Source organism: Synchiropus splendidus, chromosome 9 (assembly GCF_027744825.2).
Source record: "Synchiropus splendidus isolate RoL2022-P1 chromosome 9, RoL_Sspl_1.0, whole genome shotgun sequence".
Lineage (NCBI taxonomy): Eukaryota > Metazoa > Chordata > Actinopteri > Syngnathiformes > Callionymidae > Synchiropus > Synchiropus splendidus.
Window position 1 is genome coordinate 10,670,064 of NC_071342.1, and position 19,017 is coordinate 10,689,080.

At 43.4% G+C, this 19,017-nt stretch overlaps 1 protein-coding gene and 1 non-coding gene across 2 annotated transcripts in view; one reads left to right on the plus strand and one right to left on the minus strand.

Moving 5' to 3' along the window:
• The window catches only part of LOC128764678 (contactin-associated protein-like 4), a 55,205-nt gene that overhangs the window by 2,745 nt on the left and 33,443 nt on the right, over positions 1 to 19,017 (minus strand). The window contains exons 11-23 of the mRNA XM_053874651.1: positions 13,951 to 14,057; positions 12,017 to 12,136; positions 11,726 to 11,926; positions 9,896 to 10,058; positions 9,572 to 9,699; positions 9,321 to 9,491; positions 6,737 to 6,955; positions 5,051 to 5,290; positions 4,762 to 4,983; positions 4,562 to 4,695; positions 3,502 to 3,589; positions 1,164 to 1,379; positions 561 to 632 (exon numbers count right to left, since the gene is read on the minus strand). Coding sequence (XP_053730626.1) covers positions 561 to 632; positions 1,164 to 1,379; positions 3,502 to 3,589; positions 4,562 to 4,695; positions 4,762 to 4,983; positions 5,051 to 5,290; positions 6,737 to 6,955; positions 9,321 to 9,491; positions 9,572 to 9,699; positions 9,896 to 10,058; positions 11,726 to 11,926; positions 12,017 to 12,136; positions 13,951 to 14,057 — 2,081 coding nt within the window. The remainder of the gene's footprint in view (positions 1 to 560; positions 633 to 1,163; positions 1,380 to 3,501; positions 3,590 to 4,561; positions 4,696 to 4,761; positions 4,984 to 5,050; positions 5,291 to 6,736; positions 6,956 to 9,320; positions 9,492 to 9,571; positions 9,700 to 9,895; positions 10,059 to 11,725; positions 11,927 to 12,016; positions 12,137 to 13,950; positions 14,058 to 19,017) is intronic.
• trnal-aag (transfer RNA leucine (anticodon AAG)) lies at positions 8,322 to 8,404 on the plus strand. The gene has a single exon. It is a non-coding gene; the product is annotated as a tRNA-Leu (tRNA).

The window sequence follows — 19,017 nt, forward strand, 5'->3', positions numbered from 1 at the left end:
ACGCTCTGTCCCAGACTCGCCTCATCCCTGTCCCAGCTCCAGCCCACAACAGGACGTCAAACCCTGGAGTGGAGGCGTGGAGAGCGAGCACCTCCCCTGTGACACTCTACCACGGTCCAGTGCGGAGACAGGAAAGGTTTTACACCTCAATATGAAGAAAAAAACAGTCAGTAAATGTAGCTAACGGGACACATCTGCATACAGAGGCTGCGTTATACACAATAACAAAGCGCGTTGTGGGTCAGCTGATCGGTCCGCGCACGTCACGTTTTTTCCGGATTTTTTCGGGGGCGTTCGAGTTCTGGATCATATAAAGAGGAAATGTGTGATACATGGGTCGAGAGTCAATGGATTCAGCCACCGAATGTCATGTCATACATCATTCTTCTTAGTTACATTTTGTTCCATGTTAAACAGTTCAAACCAGGACTGATGTATAAAACCAGCTTTGGGGGAGGACCTTTGTAGTATTACAGCTGCATGCAGCACATTTAGTGAAATTAATTTTCCCCAAAATACAACGTTAATATTAAAAATGTGGTATATAACTGAAACCTTACCCCCAATGAGAGCAGAATCACTCCTGATGGTCTTGACCAAAGGCTGACCTGCTTCCACTGACCCCGACTGACCTACAGGGGCACACACACAGGGGGCAGATCAGACGCTGCCTAAAAAGAACTGAAGTTTGAGTAAAAATGAAACTATAAAGTGGATGAATGGACAAAGAGGGAGCCGCGAGTGAATCAGCTGGCTAAGCAGATAGGAAACATTATCAACATGATACGGGAGAAGTGACCACAGAGGAATTATATTTTAACAGGAAACCAACTCCCCAGAGTGGATTTTTCCACCCCATTAACCCAGTGTAATTTTAGAGCTGAAGAAATCATTACGAAGTTTAAGACCGCAATAATAAGTTACAGTAAAACCTGCAGTTTCTTTATGTTGAAGAGCAGACCTGGGCATTTTTCATCGCCCCCCCAGGACTGGCCCTTTCTGGCCCCTCAGCAATGAGGAACTGTATTTTATAATATTTAACATGATGATGATATGAGTGACTATTTCATTTCTTTAGATATCCTTTTGTCCTCTGAAGTTTCTGACTGAAAAACACCGTCAATAGGGGCGATAAATGTCAAACAGATTCCGGTGCCTCTGACCTGATAAGTGGTCTCTGGTTTCAGCCGGGTGGGGATTGATTGAAGTGGAGCCACAAGTGGACTGCGCCAGCGGTCCGCTGATAACCACCGGGCTGATGTTGGAGTGGAGCAGCGCTGCTTTCAGAGGGCTGATGGAGTTAAAGAGGACAGCAGACAGGCAGCCGCTGAAGCCCAGAGAGACAGCACCAGCCAGGTCTGGATCCAGATCCTTCGATTCTGGGCAGAAATGGAAGGCAGCATGATGAGGCTTAAATTAGAAAGCTGATGTCGTGGACAAAAATGTTCAGCAACATCTGCTGAATCTCAGGCTACTGCAGATAAAGGTTTAAATATTTATCCCGCTTTAATGTTAATAATTTATAGTTTTTCATGACAGTCTCATTTGCTCGTTAGGTTTCAAAAAGTCATTCAGGCGCTGAAGAGGTGTTTTAAATGGAGCACGCTTTCATGGCTCAGTCCATTCATGCATTCTAATCACGTATCTATCAGAGTGCGGATTGTTCATCCAGGTTTCTACAAAGAAATGTCTCCGTTTTTTTCAGCCCATTTCCTTAATGGGGTCAAATTGCTGATGATCTCACCACCCTTGGGGTGAAAGGACACCCTGGACAGCGATACGCTTTATTAGTCCCACAGTGGGGAAATTCAACGTGTCACAGTAGACATTAGACATGAGACATAAATAAACGAATATCATGACAAAATAAGAAAAAAAATAACAATAGCGATAACAGAGACCAAAAAATATGTTTGACAATGCAGGCTAAGTCCTATCAAAGTGTGCTGTTGAGTAACCTGACTGCAGTGAGGGTGGACCAGTCTGCCACTGAAGGTGATGTCCAGTGCTGTCAGGGTACCTTCCAGAGGGTGACACTGGTTGGCCATCATGGATGACAGTTTGTCTCCAACCTCCACCGTCGGGGTCTGTCTAGAGAGCAGCCCAGAACAGAGCTCGCCCTCTTAAGTAGTTTCTTTCTTTCTCTGTCCGGAATACTGCCAGCCATAGAAAACCTCCACAGAGTCTTAGAAGGTCTTCAGGGGCGTTCCCTGCACTCCAAACAACCTCAGCCTCTGTCGCCACAGAGTCAGCTCAATGAGTACATGTGGAGCCCTCTGACTGTTTGCCCAGTTGGGGCTTCTCTACGTTGCTGAGTTTCAAGATGGGAAGATTCATTGTAGTGGAGGACTAGTCCTTCCCCCAGTTGGGTGGAGAGTGATGCCTCATAAAGGATAAACAATAAGTCAGTTAGAGGGCTCCGCGTGTACTCGTAGAACTGGAGTTACATCCAGGTAACTCTTCCTCTTCTTTTCCTTCCGGCTTCTCCCTTCAGGGGTCGCCACAGCAGATCACCTTCCTCCATCTCACCCTGCCCTATGCTTCCTCTTCTCTCAAACCTACAAACTTCATGTCTGTCCAAACCATCTCAATCTAGCCTCTCTGACTTTGTCTCCTAAACACCTGACATGTGCTGTCCCCTCTGATATACTGCTTCCTGATCCTATCCATCCTGCTCACTCCCAGAGAGGAGCTCAGCATCTTCATCTCTGCTACCTCCAGCTCTGCCTCTTGTCTTTTCGTCGGTGCTACTGTTTCCAAACCATACAACATTGCTGGCCTGACCACCGTTTTGTACACTCACTTTCATCCTCGCCGACACCCTTTTGTCACACATCATACCTGGCACTTTTCTCCAATTATTCCATCCTGCCTGCACCCACTTCTTCACCTCTTTGTCACACTCTCCCTTGTCCTGGACAGTTGAGCTTAAGTACTTAAAATCCTCCACCTTCTTTAGCTCTACATCCTGTAACTTCACCTGTCCACTAGGGTCCCTCTCATTCACACACATGTATTCTGTCTTCCCATCCAGGTAACTGATCAGGTAATTATTTAGCCTTTGTTTTTGGACTGTCGGAGGAACCCAGAGTGCCCTTAGGAATGCTAGTGTTCGCATGGGGAAGATGTACAAAGTGAAACTTGAGCCACATCCAGTGGGTTCCATGCCTGGAATGATCTTTTAGAGTGGCCTCCTCTGTGCAACTTTCAAACTTGGTTTGGTAAAGACGTGCAGGACGTGCAGAGCCATGGTAAACCAATGCCAGTTCCAGTCAGGTGGCTTGCTTTTTGGTGTTTCAGTTGAGAACCCTGGTGTGGGATCCAAGCCTCTCAAGACATTTCACAACTGAAATGTTTATTTATTTGCTATTTCCCACTGAGAACACACATATTTATCTCTGCTCTATGTGCAGGTCCATGCTCCGCTGCATTGGGTTTCACACGATGTAAAAGCTGTAGCCTGGCCTAGTTGTAGTCTGATGCCATGATCTCACAAGTTACCTGGCAATCTGCCGAGAACTAGCGACTTCAAGGCGTTGAATTCTACATCAGAGGTCAGATTCAAGTGCTCGGTGGGATTCTCATCGACCTGGAATGAGAAGAAGTCGTGAGCCTTTTTTTTTTCACACTGAGTCCACTGGAACGAGGTTCATGCAGCTAAATAAACATCAAGCTTTGGGGACTATTAGAAAAACTGTTACCACACGAATGGGTTCAGCTCCAAGTTACAACTGGATGATTCTGCTGGAAACATTGTGCAGTAATTGGGTCATTATTTTAGAGATAATAGGGAATCCTAATGTTGATCCTGAGCCGCTCTGCAATCACGACACGCTTGGAAACATCCACCGAATCAAATCACATTAATGTAGACTCCTGGAGCGATGGATAAAAGTGATCTCTATGGAAATGAATTAGTGCGTGCCTTATGACCTTTAGTTTTCATGACCTCATTGTTGCATCAACCGGTACCTTTTATTTTTCTCCCATCAAAGGTTGTTATGCCTCTTTAGAAAACAGTTTTTGGAGCAAGGTAGGACCTCATTAATTCAATCTCTGTTCATTTCTGGGGGGAAATTGGCTTAAAACTACCCAGGAAAGTAACAGATCAGGCAAACAACAACATCCCTCTACTGCCATGGATTATGGATGGAAATACCACATATAATGATGTTAAATGACATTCATGTTTATTTTATTGTGAATACCTTCCGTTTTGACTAAGCATAAGTTGTTTAGCATAAAATACTCCAGGCTGCAGTATTTCAAGTACAAACAACACACACACAATAAATAGATAAATAAATAAATGTACATGTAAAATAAAAAAAGGTTCTAAAATATGTACATCTTTTTTTATGATTTGGATTCAGAATGGTTCACATCCGAATCACAAGCATTGGGGTCAAAACTTGTGGGTAAAAGTGGCATCGCGCATGACTTCATCTCACAAAGGACGAAGAGACGATGATGACGCATGTGCCATTCAAATCTGTTGTCAGCAGTTAGAGCCATTTGAGTGTGATGTGTGAACTTTGGAAGTGACGTCTTCGCCGATTACCTGCAGGTAAACAGTCTCTGCCAGTCTGCTGACAGCAACACTGTGCAGCTCTCCGTTTGCAAGGCTCGCCACTCTGCTTCTGAGTCTCTCCGCCTTCCTGCTGCCGTCCAGTCTGTACCACAACTCCAAATTGTCTGTTCAAAGACCAGAAGTTTAACCAGCATGAACCATCAAATGTGGACAGCTGAGTGAGACGCTACCATGCTTGTCTAGGAGCAGAGCCAGATACTCTGTGCTGAAAGAGTCCACATAGAAGAGCATAGCTGGGGTCCGACTGGTCCTGAAGCTCAGCGAGAAGTTTTCTCCTCTCATGTTGACGTCGCTGTAGATGGAGGACGGGAATCCATTGACGTTCTTGTGCAGCTTCTGCTGTTTGAATAAGTAGCTTATGGATGTTTCTGGTTTGAACGTGGCAGAGACTTCTGCGAGGTGGAAGGAGAACATTTCCTCAGCTCAATGAACATCTTTTTGTCAGGGGTATAAGCTCACCTCTGTCGCAGAAAGCTCCAGTGTAAGCAGAGGAGCGGCAGTCGCAGGAGAAGCTGGTGGATCTCTCCACACACAGACCTTGGTTCTGGCAGAGAGCGCCGTAGCTGCTGCAGTGACCAGGACACCCAGCTTGAACCCCGGGCGTGATGTTGGCCCGCTCCTCCAGGTCCAGGGTGACGCCGTTTAACTTCAGAGAGCGGATGCAACCACGAAAACCTTTCTGTCTGGATGCAGTGCCGCCTGCAGACCAAAGCAGAAGCCACATTCAGATGCAGTACCTGGTTACATTGATGCCTCATAGTAGCCAAAAGATACAGGATGAGGATCAGCCACTCCGAGTCTGGGATTCTCACCAGAGATATAAACGCGCTCACTGTGGGCAAAAAGGCCATGGATTGGGGGCCCCGATGAGGTCATAGCAAAACAAAAGAAATTGTGCTATATTTATTATTAACAATAGTATTTTCCCCCACATTTTATTTGTCCTGTTTGTCCTCCTCCATTCTTAGTCATATTGAAATGTTATATTAAATCAGGTTCTTTAGTAATTGATACATATATTTTTAACAGTTTGTCTTGTTACTTATATAATAATAATATAATATAAGTTATAAGTATATAATATAATATAAGTTGCCTTTATTAATTCGTCACCTTTCGAACAAAAAAAAAAAAAGAAGTTACATTATTTAACAAGAAGTTATTATTTAAATTTTAAATTAAATGAAAACTAAATTTTAGGAATATAAGGCCATTTTTACTATGTTTATCTGAATATTAAAATAATTTTAGTGGAATATTTTTTAATATATCATGATAATATTTTCTCCATATTGTCATTCAACTTTTAAATGTGACTTTAATGTTTAGTTACAAAGTTAAATCCATGACACTTTAACCTGTCTGTCTTGTTTTGCCCCTCGCACCAGTCAGGGTTTACAGTGTGGCCCTTTAGGAAATGTACAGTAATTGCCCACCGCTGCTCTAAACAGAGAAAAGCTGCTGCTATCTTGGCTTGTCATTTGAGGGAGCACAGTGAAAGAGAGTGCTGCGGCAGAGCCAGCAGGCGAATTCTGACGCTCACTTCTGTTTGCTGAACTCAGCCCCATGACTAAAAGAATAACAAGGACAAAGATGATTTGATGAAATTGTTGGACTCACAACTGCCTAATTTATTTTCCCAGCCTGTAAACAGGAGAGTATTATTTTTCAAATTCAATCTGAAAAAAAAAGAGGTTTCAATTGGAATGACTTTAAAATCGACTAAACCTTCATATAAATTATGGAAGCCCTCGAAATAAAATGCTGATGTGATTTGTTTTTCGATTACGGACTCAAGTGTCTATTACTGCGCTGATGTGACTAATATTATCTTTGTGGCATTGAAACAAATGGGTATTTCATCTTGTCCTCATAGATTTCCTTGCTGGGCTCATCAAAGCAGATACTTTGGCAGCGCTGTCACACGGAATTGTTGCAAATGAGAGGCTCAATCACAATCCATCCTGCTTGCAGACAGGAAGTGTTGTCCTTTTATCTCTCAATTTAATGATCTGACTTTGAAGAAAAACACACTGGCGGGTGACAGCTCCACCTGAGAGGATTGTTTATAGACACTTCAAGTTGGTCCGATTGTTTTGATGATCGCTTCATCTGTCATGAGGATGGGACGGATTCAGCACCCACCTATGAACAACTGACTGTTGAGCTGCAGGTGAATGTGGCCGTCCGCCGGAGCCTTCTGTGTCACAGCAGGCAGGTCATCCAGCTGAAGAGATGCCTCTTTAACGTTCCGTTCTGCTTGGATTCGATGCCACCGGTTGTCGTTGAGCGGCACGCCAGCGTCCACGTGAACCTCCAGAGGCCCGTTGCCCACGTCGAAAGAGAGGACCACCTCACTGGAGGCTGTAATGGAGAACAGAAGGAATTATATGGCGATGAAACATGAGAAACGGAGGAAAGGTAAAAACATAAATGAGTCTCTGAGACATTCACGTCACTGTGACGTTATTGTTCCAGAAGAACATAAGCTATCATGACAGTATTCGGAAAGTACTGTCAAAACATTCAATTGACCAAACTTTATCATGATCACAATGGCAAGGATGAGTGACCATGTGCTCTGGCAGACAACAGTCGGACACTGTCTGTCTGTTTTGAAGGCATGGGTTCCAATCCCACTTTTGACATTGTGTTGTAGAGAGAATTGTTTCGAACATATAGCCAGTTCTGATTCAACATTTGAAATCCTAACAAAAGTGTCAGGACGGACAAGTGGTCGAAAACGCTCCATTAACCGTCTCTTTTTGAGGTGTGAGTTCAAATCCCACTTCTGACAATGCAATATTGAGTGAGAATGGTTTTGTTTATCCTTACGATCATTGTGACATAAAATCATTCTCATACAATATTTAAAACTTTGATAAATATGTCAGGATGGCCCAGCAGTCCAAGGCACTGCGTTCAGGTCAGAGTCTCTTCTGGAGGCTTGGCTTTAAATCCCACTTCTGACAGCAACTGTTCATTTTCATACCTTAGTTATGCGACTGACAACTAACATTACACAATTATGACTCTAAATGTACAACACAGCCATGTATGTCACTTTGGTTTGAATCCCATTTCTGCCATCATCTTCCAGTGAGAATTGCTTTGTTATGCTGCAGACTACTGACTGCTCCCACTCGCAGTCTCTTCTTGGTGCCTGGGTTCCAGTCCCACTTCTGACAGGTATTTTTCGTGAGAATGGTTTTGTAGACCCTCTTGGCGTCTTCATGACGTAAAATGACTCTGGCACAACATGTGAATCTATAGCAAACAGGTCAGGAGGGCTGGGTCCAGGTTGCGGTGTCTTCTAGAGGCGTGGGTTTGAATCCCACTTCTAACAGCAACTGTTCATTTTGATACTTTGGGCGGATTTGAATCCTACTTCTGACAGCAGCTATTCATTTGAATACTTTTCTGATGCTACAGACCACTGACATTACACAGCTGGCATTCTAAATGTACAACACAGGCGTGTATTTCAATTTGGCTAACAGCCTCTTTTTGAGGCATTGGTTCAAATCCCATTTCTGACATCATGTTCTAGTGAGAATTGCTTTGTTATGCTGCACACAACTGACTGCTCCCAGTTTGCGTCTCCCCTTCAGGTTTAGGTTCAAATCCCACTTCTGTCTGCAATTTTTAGTGGGAATGGTTTTGTTGATCCTCTTCGCATCTCAATGACATAAAATAATTCTAACTCAATATGTAAATAGTCATTAATTATGTCAGGATGGCCGAGCGGTCCAAGGCGCTGTGTTAAGGTCACAGTCTCCTCTAGAGGCGTGGGTTCGAATCCCACTTCTGACAGCAATGGTTCTCTTTGATACATCAGTTATACTACTGACTTGTCACAATAATGACTCATGGGGGTTGGAATCCTACCTCTGACAGCAACTATTCACGCTTGTACTATACCACTGACATTACACAACTACCAATCAAAATGTACAACATCGACGTGTATTTAAATTTTGCTAACAGGCCTGCGTTTGAATCCCACTTCTGACATGATTTTCCAGTTAGAATTGCTTTGTTATGCTGCACACGACTGACTGTTCCCAGTTGCCGTTACTTCTTGAGGTGTGGGTTCAAATCCCACTTCTGTCTGTGGTTTTTGTGAGAATGGTTTTGTAGACCCTCTTAGCATCTTAATGACAAAATAATTCTCACTCAATAAGTAAAACCTAAACAAGTATGTCAGGATGAATATGTCAGGTGTCACACTACTGACTGCTCCCAGTCGCAGGCTCATCTTGTGGCGTGGGTTCCAGTCCCACATCAGTGTGTGGGTTCCAGTTCCACTTCTGATGGCTATTTTTCGCATCTCAATGACATAAAATAATTACAGACTTAAGACTCAATATATAAAACCTCTACTAATATGGCTGAGTGGTCCTCTTATGGTGTGGGTGCTGCACACAATTGACATTATTCCAAATGGCAGCTTTTGTGGAACTTTAGTATTATGACTCCTACAATGTGTCCCAGTGGTGTATGTGATTGTGAGTTGGTGTTTGGGTCCCCTCCAGACCCTCTTGAGCTTATGGTACAGTCACATGACGATGAGTGTTAAAACTGACGCTGAGCATGAATGAAGGATTCCCAGCCTTGGTGAGAAGAGAGCTGTGATTCTACTGAAATAACAAAACTGAGTATGAACGTGGCTCAACTGGATGTACATGCAGTCTGGGTATCAGGAAAGACATGACTGACAATTACTTACAGCTGAGTTCGATCCGAATGAAGTCTTTGATTCCAAGGTTTTCGAGGAAAATACCAGAGGATGATGAGGTCTTAAACAGGAAGGAAATGTCTGCGCTCAGCTCTCCGTGGAAGGTGGGAAAGTGCAGATATGATGTCTCCTTATCAAAAAAAGCAGCATTCCACAGATTCTCTGTGAAAATAAAAATCGTATTTTTACTTCTGATTGAGACAAATAATTCCTCAAAATAACTTGCTATTGTCATGACTTACTGTCTCCATGGCAACGAAGGGGTCCCACCCTGAAAGCTCTTTCTGAGTCAGGCCTCTGGACATTACTCAGCACCAGTGACCGAACTGGGAGGATCTCCTTATGAGTCAGCAGACCTGAGTCATCTGTCCTGGAAGTTTCAGGAGCAAAAGGTGAAAGGTTAGGCAGCAGGAAGTTACAGACCAGGAGAAACACGAACTGACTGTCACAGATATAACACAACATGCAGCCTGAGCACAGACTCAAGTGGTCAGTAGCAGTCAGTCCACTTTGTTCTGTCAGAAATATTAGTGTTCAAAAATGTTAAGCCCAAACAGATCTGGTACCACTCATCGTGATCAGCATCACAGTTGCATGGACGTTTCGGGTCAACGCAGTTCTTCTGGACGCCACAAGCACACTGTTGGTTGCCAGGTGGTGCACCGGCCCAATGTGCCTGTTTGCGTCCTCTTCCCGGACCTCCGACCCACCAGCTGGTGGACAAACCGTCTGCAACACAGATTGGTTCCATTCACTTACACTGAAAACATTAGCCATCTGAAGCGCTCATGAAAGTCTTCCACTTGGATGTGCTCTCAAGGATGGAGAAGGAGCAGGGAGGAGAATAAATCTCATCATATCTGGCCCTTTTTCTCTCCAAGTATTTCATTTTCCCAGACAGACTGTCAGATTTATATTTTTTTCTCACAGAAATCCACGCTGTTTTCCAGAGTCCTGTAAGCTAGCCTCAGTGAAGGATGTCAGATACAGTATGAGCAGGAATACCAATTATTTGAAAGAGAAAATATGATCTTTATATTTTTTTCTTAGGTTTTACATAAATTAATAGTGATTAGTCCCATCCTAATATGTGACAACAGAATTCTTATGTTTTAGTTGAATGTGTTCACAAAAGCTTCAACATGAGGGTAAAAGTGGTTCAGTGAAGTCCTGCTGGTTTGTCTTCTAAGTTTGCGAATCTGTCATCATACTTGACCGAGATTCTCTTCACTTTAGTTCCAGTTCAGTTCATGTCTTCCTTCACTTCACACCCCAGCTGTACCCTCGATGCTCTCCTCCGACGGACTTCCTTCTGGATCTCAGTCAGACAGGGATGTTGCCACTTTACTCCTGCATCAGACTGTCTGTTTGGATACCATTTTTGGAATAGGTTGTATTAGATCTTTGTTGTCTATTGATTCAGCAGGTCTCGTTCTGGGGCTCTGGCTATTCATGAGCTTCTCATCTGGTGCCTTTGATGAGATATTGTGAAACAATAAAGAAGGTTATATGAGAGAGGCAGCACTCCAATTGTTTGTGAAACTCAATTACACCAGGGGAAAACATGTTAAGACAGTCTACCAAAGTGAACGTTCTTTTATTGAACAGTCTGTGACTGGAAATAGGTTGGTTCCGAACTTGGACCCACAACAACAGTTTCAAGAGAACTTTAAGTCTGTGGTGAATTTCATTTTGAGCCAACTGCTTGTGTTTATGGGGCTTGCTGGCCACTTACAATGTCTTGACGGCCACAGGCCAGATTTGACAATGATTCCAGACAAGTGGTGATACATGTGTAGTGGGCAAATGACTTGAAAGTGTTCCTCCACTGTGTGCTCCAAGTCCCACTGAGCCCAAACCCTCCAACATCATACTCTACGTACAAGTGTGCACCTGACTCTCACCCAGGTGAAGAGCTAGCTCATGAAGCTCAAGGGGAAGAAAGCAACAGGTCCAGAAGGCATCAGTTCCAGGATTCTCAAATCCGGTGCGGACCAGCTGTGTCGAATTTGACGTCTTTGTTGACATTTACCTTTCATGTCTTTGATATGTCCCGGTGTCTTTGTTGTCATTGGCTGCTGTGACATGTTGAATTTCCCAACTGTGCGACTAACAGACTGCATCTAATTTAATATAATCAATATTATTTGGTGACCAAATAATATTGATAACACCAAAAAGTTGAACACTTGAAAACATGTCATTATTTCCCAGCGGGAACCTCCCAAATTGACCAATAAAGTTTCTCTGCCTCGCAGTTTCGCAGTCTGAAGTGCATCCCCAGGAAAGGCAGCTGTTCTTACAGAGGAAGAGTGATGTGACAGTCATTTTGAAGACACTTTCAAGCGTCCTGAGCACCAAACACGATGGTAGAACCACATATTGACGACTCTGACCTTGCGTTTTGAAGAGGCGGGACTTCCAGCAGTGGTAAGCCAGTTCCTGTTCGCAGTGTTCCGAGCGGCTGATGACGGCCTCCAGCAGCTCCTCGTTGGACTCGTATTGAAAGTGAGCAGAAAATTGTGTTCTGCTCATCGATGACGGAACCGTGGTCAACGCTGTGTTATTGTGGCGGATCACAATCCACGTTTTGTCCTCTGACAGAGATAAAAGTTGAAGTTTCGAGCTGACAGTGGCAGGAGGAATCTGAGATTTCCTGTGTTTGTGCATGTGTGTGTTTCTGCTACCTGTCATGTTGCAGTAGAGGAGCTGTGGGCTGATGGGTCCACTGCCATCCACGTCAATGTAATAATACCCCGACCTGTTTCCTCTGTGTTTGTATGCCTCGCAGGACTGCTCAAATATGGCTGGAAACAAACACAGTTTAGAAAATAAGAGGTAGTTTTGAGCATTTATCTCAGTCAAACTAATAAAAAAAGGCTTCTCCCTCTTTCTCTCACGCACTCACACGCACGCACATGCACACGCTCACATCATGAATAAGTCTGCAGTCCTCTACCACCCACATGAACCCACTATCAAGTAAACCTCAGCACTCTAGAAAGTTTCTTGTTTCTTCCTTTCAGAAGACTTGGTAAAGTTATCCAAAAACCACAGCTTTGCAACTTCAGTGCTTAGACAGCACGGTGCCATAGCAAGTGGCAGAAATGATCCTGAATTCTGAGTCATTATTTATCATTTAACATTTTGATTTATTTTTATTTCTTCTAATTCTTTATGCAAATCATCAAAAGGTTTTTCTTTGGCTGCCACTTGCCACATGTGAGACGTGAGTGTCACATCCAGCTCTGTGTGGCGCCTGTCTTGCATGCCAGTTGTGAAGACGCTGCAGTGAAGGTTTCTGGACCAGAATGGTTTCTTCTGGTGGTTTATTCAGGAGTAAGGTAGGCATCATACTGCTGATACGGGCTGCGGTTTTAGGAGATTCATTTTGCGATTAACTTATTACTGACTGAAATATTTACTTGATTCAAAAAACTTGATGCATGACGTCATAACCAGTACAAACAGCAAAAGTCTTGATCTCCATGATGCAGTAAGTTCCTCATTACAAGTAAAATCCGACTTACGACCAGGATCGGTTCTGACCAACCGGTAGTAAGTCAGATTGGATGTATGTCGAATGCCATTCAAAATAGCCAAGGCGAGGGTTATAGCTACTACTGCACTGGTAGATGGCTGTGTGAGAGTGAGATGCTGGGATAGCGTGTTGCTGTAACTGTCGTACGTGTTGCCGGGCTGCTACGTGCTGTTTGTACGTGTGTACTAAGGGCATCAGCCTTTAAATAATGCTGTCACCAACAGCATAGAACATGTGTCTGGTAACATCATGGTTGATAAATGGACACACAGTAAAAACATCACCAACAGTTCACCAACTCCAGGGTGTGCGACAAAAGGGCTGCCATTCTGGCATCACATGTTCAGAGTCGTGGGACGATACGATGTATTAATATTGAGAAGTGATGCGTGTGAGCTGACATAATAGGCGATCCTATTGATTTGCAAATAATCAATTAGCTTAATAAATGCTCCATTGATTTGGTTTTTCAGAGTTTTCTGGGCTCACCTTGCAGTCGCCCCCGAGGCAGTAAAAGCCTTTTCAGCTGTCATGGTGAGGCAGATTTTGTGAGGTGTATTTCGCTTGAAAAGTGATTCTGTGGTGAAGGTTTATAAATTTAAATGGAATAAATTTTTGTGAAAAATAAAGTTATCGCCCAGCAGATGCCATTATTAAAATAAAATTTAATTTCATCCCTCTGTTCAATCTGTCGTCGCCTGTTTGAGCGTGCTGTAATTTACCTGACTGGTTCATCTGGTCTCACTGTCTTATTATTTTACATTGTGTATTACAATAATATCTTATTATCAACCTGCGTTTGCCGCTGAACATGAAGTGAAATCCAGCTCAGAAACAAATCACCATTCAGCTCCTTCTCCTTCCTGCGCCGACACATTGTTAGCATTATTATAAGCGGTTTTAATCTCATCATGACCTTCTGCCTTAACCTTTTCCGGGTGCAATAAAGTTCACAGCAGCAGGTTGTCTCATTATTGAAATCATGTAAACACAGGAGCACACCTACACACACCGGCTCGCAGCAGAATCCAAAGTATACGTGACCTTTTCCACAGACTGGAACAACACTAGGGATCCTACCGCTGTGGCACGTTGCGCCGCTGTAGCCGCTGTTGGAGCAGTTGCAGTAGAAGTCGCTCCATGACTGACTGCAGGTGCCGCCGTGTTCACAGTGACTCGGGGAACATCTGCGGTTGGAATAGAAATCATTCATTTCAGATTGATGCGCCAACTCATCTCAAGCATTTAAGACCTTAATTAAATGAATGAATCTTCAGATAGATGTTATTACAAATAAATCTCAATTTTATGTCTTTTTGTGATGCTTTATTAGTCATTCAACAAAGACATCGCAAAGAACTGAAGGAGCAAAATCCACTTTTGGTTTCACTGGTGTCTCATTAAAACGACAAAAGCAGCAGCAGCAGAGACAAAGGCAGAAGACAATCTCCAAATAAGATTCAGCCATGAATGACTTTTGAGCTAAATAACCAATGCCAACACCAGGATTAGACCCTTTCAGACCGGGTCAGGATGATGGCGCGAGTGAGGAGGCAACAAAGGGCGCTGGGGCTGACGCGAGCTCAGTTGCTCCTCTGTTGAAAATATATGAAGGCAAAATGAGGTCAGAGAATTTTCAGCAGCGGCGTCATTCACCGAGAGTGGGAGCGCTGCATGTATTTTTAATCCTTCACTTACCGTGAATTTTCAGCGCCAAAATAGCCTAAATCAGCATAACTGCCGTTGCAGTTCGCGTTTTCTTTCCCTTTCGGCCCGTAAAATAACTGTCACTTCAAACAGGCCTCCGGTTTGGTTTTAAATAACTTACATAATCTGTAAATATGTTTGTGGGGATATATAAGAGCTACATTTTTCAAAAACTGCCAAGAGCTTTGGAGTTAATTTGTATGATCAGTCAAGCAACAATTGTTGGCCAAACAAACTCTACGAAGGAAGCGATGTGGGCTCCCGGAACCCGAAATCAATTTTAAACTTGACATTTTATTAAAACAAACACTGCTTGGTGGAAGACAAACGTGCCATTTAACTGCAGGCTCTGGTGGTTTGGAAAAGGTCTGGAGTCAGTGGTGTGGCCACGGCTATCACAAATTGATCAATACTGAAGACTTTGACATTTAGTGTAACACATAAAACAGGTTTTTAAAAACACATGCAGGAGTTTTCAGTGAATCGCTTGAATACCACCGATGCAAACAGCGCTCCAACTTCAGAGGGAGCTTCTTAAACAGCGTCTTCGTCTCTGACTCTGACACAAGCTCTTCCTTGGTGCTGTTGCTGCGTCAACATTTGGCTCGTCTCGTTGAGGAGCTTTGTTCAGTTTAGACAAAGCCACCACAAGTTTATTCACATTGTCACTCCTCATCACAAATGACTCAGAATGTAAGCTGTTGTTGCAGCCGAGGTAAATAATGCATGCAAACATCTGCTATGCACTTAAAAGGCTGATTGGAGAGAGAGACTCAATGCCAGCTAGATGCTAGATAAACAGAGTTTCATGACTGAAACTGGACTTAGAAGTCCAGACCAGTCCAGGCACAGTTGACTGAAACTCATCCTACCTTACAGATGCTGTTGGACGAACTTAGAATCTAAATTATATAGTAATGATCAATCGAAAAACAGACCTCCACGCGTCTTCATATCCAGCTTGGAAATTTTTCAACCAATCACAGGCCTGTTCACTGAGGGGGCCGTGGTTTGTGGTGTGCTTTCAAATGTGCTTCACATTTGGTAACCCACTGGTCGACGTCATACGTGCTACGCCACCACTCTCTGGTGCTTAAGATGGATTGTTTTTGCTCTTCATGCGAGGCAGTTATTGTGTGGTGACAGACCCACGACAAGTGCGGCATCTGTTTTGCTACAAACATATATTCTACACTTGTATACAAACAACAAGCATATAGATATGTGTTTCCCTTAAAAAAATGATTTGGTAACACAACAGTGACAGCAGTGCACTGAAATGGCTCGCAAGTCGAGTAGAGACACCGCCACTTCAGATCAGATGAAAAGCCTTTCGAAGCTCTCAGTTATTGCCAGGTTGTAAATGCGTCTCCTATATTGACTCTAGTCCGGGATCTTGCTCCATCACTGTATTCTCCTGCCATAATGTAAACAAAGGAACTCAGCTCGCTGCCAAGATCGATCTGCCGTTCTGCCATAAAGTGACGCAGTCGGGTAGAGTTGGGGCTGTGACGCCACTCTCGGAACACTCCTCCGGGCGGCTCGCCCAGAGAAAGTTATATAATCCAAGGGAGCGTTTAACAGAGAGCTGGAGAGTCTGACTCTGGCATTCTGGACTGTTCAATCTGAAACCTGTCATTTCAGGAAATCTGAAAATAATTTGTTTATAACTCAATGTTATGCATTGTTGCTTTAACAGTAAAACAATCACTGGAGACTGCATGACGTCAATTGACCTGACAGATGCGGAATTCCACGTCACAGAATTTATCTGCATTTTACGTTGGGAGACAAGTTTTTCCAGTTCAATTGCCTTCCGGTTGGTTATTCCCTGGCGCCCCGGACTTTCTTCAAGTTCATGGATGTGGCTCTGAAACTGCTGCCTAGGAAATGGATCAAAGTGCTGACATATCTGGACGACTGGCTGGTTCTAGCGACGTCGAGAAAGGAAGCTGTCAGTCACACAGAGGAGAGCTTGTCTTGGTAAGTTGGGGTTTGTGGTGAATTTCCAAAAGAGTGCACCACACCCCAGCTATCAGATTCAATACCTAGGAATCTAGTTGGACTCCAGGTTGATGTCAGACGAGCACATAATGAAGCTGCTCGATCAGATAACGTCTGAGGGAAAGTCCTCTCCGCTACGTGCCGACTGATAGCGTACTGCTAACTGTGGCTAAAGACCAATGCTGCAGTGTCAAATATGCCACAAGTTTTAGATTCTGAAATGCAGCATTGGCATCTTCAAATCAGTCTGACATGAAAAGAGACAAACTTCCGTGAGTTTCTGGCAGGAAGTCCTCACAACTGGTTAGGAACTCGCCCCTGTTTGGAGTTGTCAGTCAAGTGTTTTTCCTTTCCTTCACACGGTTTTATAATGAACTGAAGTAGTAGCTTCCGTTTACACTCATGTCTGTTTATCTAGAATTTTATTTCCTGAAACATTCATGGCTCAAAACAAGCATGGGCCATGTAGAGTTTTAAAGTTTGGCCCATGCTTGAATGGGTTATTTACCGCCTTGGGCTGTCAGTGTGGGTCTGTGAGTCAGTTGTCCCTAGTGACATTTGTCAGATACTGCTCATATAGAAGCAAGCCATGATTGTGGTCCATTTTTAAAATCACATTTTGAGGTAGCGACAGTCTGGTCTCAGCTTCCACAACAAAACAGCGATACAAGAGGTGAAATGTGCAGCAACAGCACAGCTCATTTTTGTGGAATTTTCATTCAACTGACTGATATTGTTGATTTAAAAATGCTTTCATAATCCCTGAGCTTTTGCTGAGTAAACTGTTTTTCAAATAAATGCATAGGGACAATAAACACTCCACAGAATGGGCGTGGCTCCTGACCAGAGCTTAGACATGCTGTCCATTTCTGGAAAAGGAAGTTCTGCCTGCTTGTCTTGGACTTGTACTCACAGTTGCTCGTCAACGTCGCACGCTGGAGGTGATAAATGGCGACCTCCCTCAAAAGAATTCCACGGTGCCATGGATTTTTTTTCATGTCTATAACAACCTGCTTTGGGTCCTTTTGTACTAAGCTGTTTCCTCAATTTCTGAGAAAACTAAAATTCCACCTGGATCAAGATAACATCAGTTATGTAACAGGGCTTAACCACCCAAAAAAAGTGTATTGTTTGAGTGTGATTTTGGCTGTGAAACAGTGCTCTGCTATTGTTTAATTCATCTCATTTAATTCGCGCAGAAACGAGGACTTTCATCGTCTTTCACAACAAAACAGATTGGATATTCGAGCAGGAACATTTGAAGAACAATGAAGCTGCCGCATTGTTTCTCCCTATCAAGTCTCCCACTGTTGTCCACAGATCCATTTATAATCCAAAATTAGACAAAACACTGAAAATCTCAGGTGGAAAAATGTAAAACTTGGAAATTTGGATGCAATGAATCCGACTTAAATGGAATACAGCAAAACAGAAGGAGTCATTCAAGGTGTCGGTGTGGTTCTTTGGCTGTAAAGCAGTTGAGAAAAACATTTCATTCGCAGTTCTACTTCCAGCACCACAAGGGGCCAGAGCTTATTTTGGCCTGGCTGGTTAAATCCAGAGGATGAACACAACTGCATTGTTGTGTTTTAGAAGTCCCTTTGCTTTGTGTCTCTGTCCAGTCATCCAAGTACAACTCGGAATCATGGCACAGAGTTTGTTAGATTACCAAGTTAGCAAGACCAATGAAGCAGCAATGGCAGAAAGTGCACAAACAAGATCATTGAAGCAGATGTCATTTTGATGGTTGGATAGTCAATACACCGCATGGTTCAGTTCTCCAATAAGGGTGAAGAAATGGAGATGGCCTTCGATTTCGCGGGTCAGGATCATCTGTACTGTCTTTGCTTTGTCGTACTGCTGTCCCTACTTCATTATTCAATTGATTTATATTGTTTTTTAATGGATTTTTAACAGCATGTTCTCTATTCTCAGCATGTAAACTGAACTGCTTTCTGTGCCAGTGTTTAAGCACAACAAAGCCTGTGTAGCTTGACAACAACAGTGAGTTTGGACTACCGCCTTCTATTGATGCCACAGAGCAGTTTCATGAACAGATTTTCATTGTTAAATTACACTTCAAATTAACATTTTAACTCCATTTCAAATGACTATGGCCACAAAAAGAGAAATCTTGCGCTTGTCCGAGCTGTTGCTTGTGGATTACTACAGTCGAGTGGACAAATATTTAGCGAGACAGTTATGGATTTTCTATGTTCCTGGACTGATACCAGATGTAGAACAATAGGGTGGTTTAGTCCAGTTCTGCTGTCACTATGAAGCCGCAAAAAGTCAGTTTCAGCCCGGCTATTTTCAGTATGGGTGCGATGATGAAAGTCAGTCGTCTTGAAAGTGGACTCTTCTGGACTCAGCTCCATTCATGTGATGAACTGCGGTCAGTGTAACGACTGGGCCATCAGCTGATACTATGATGCC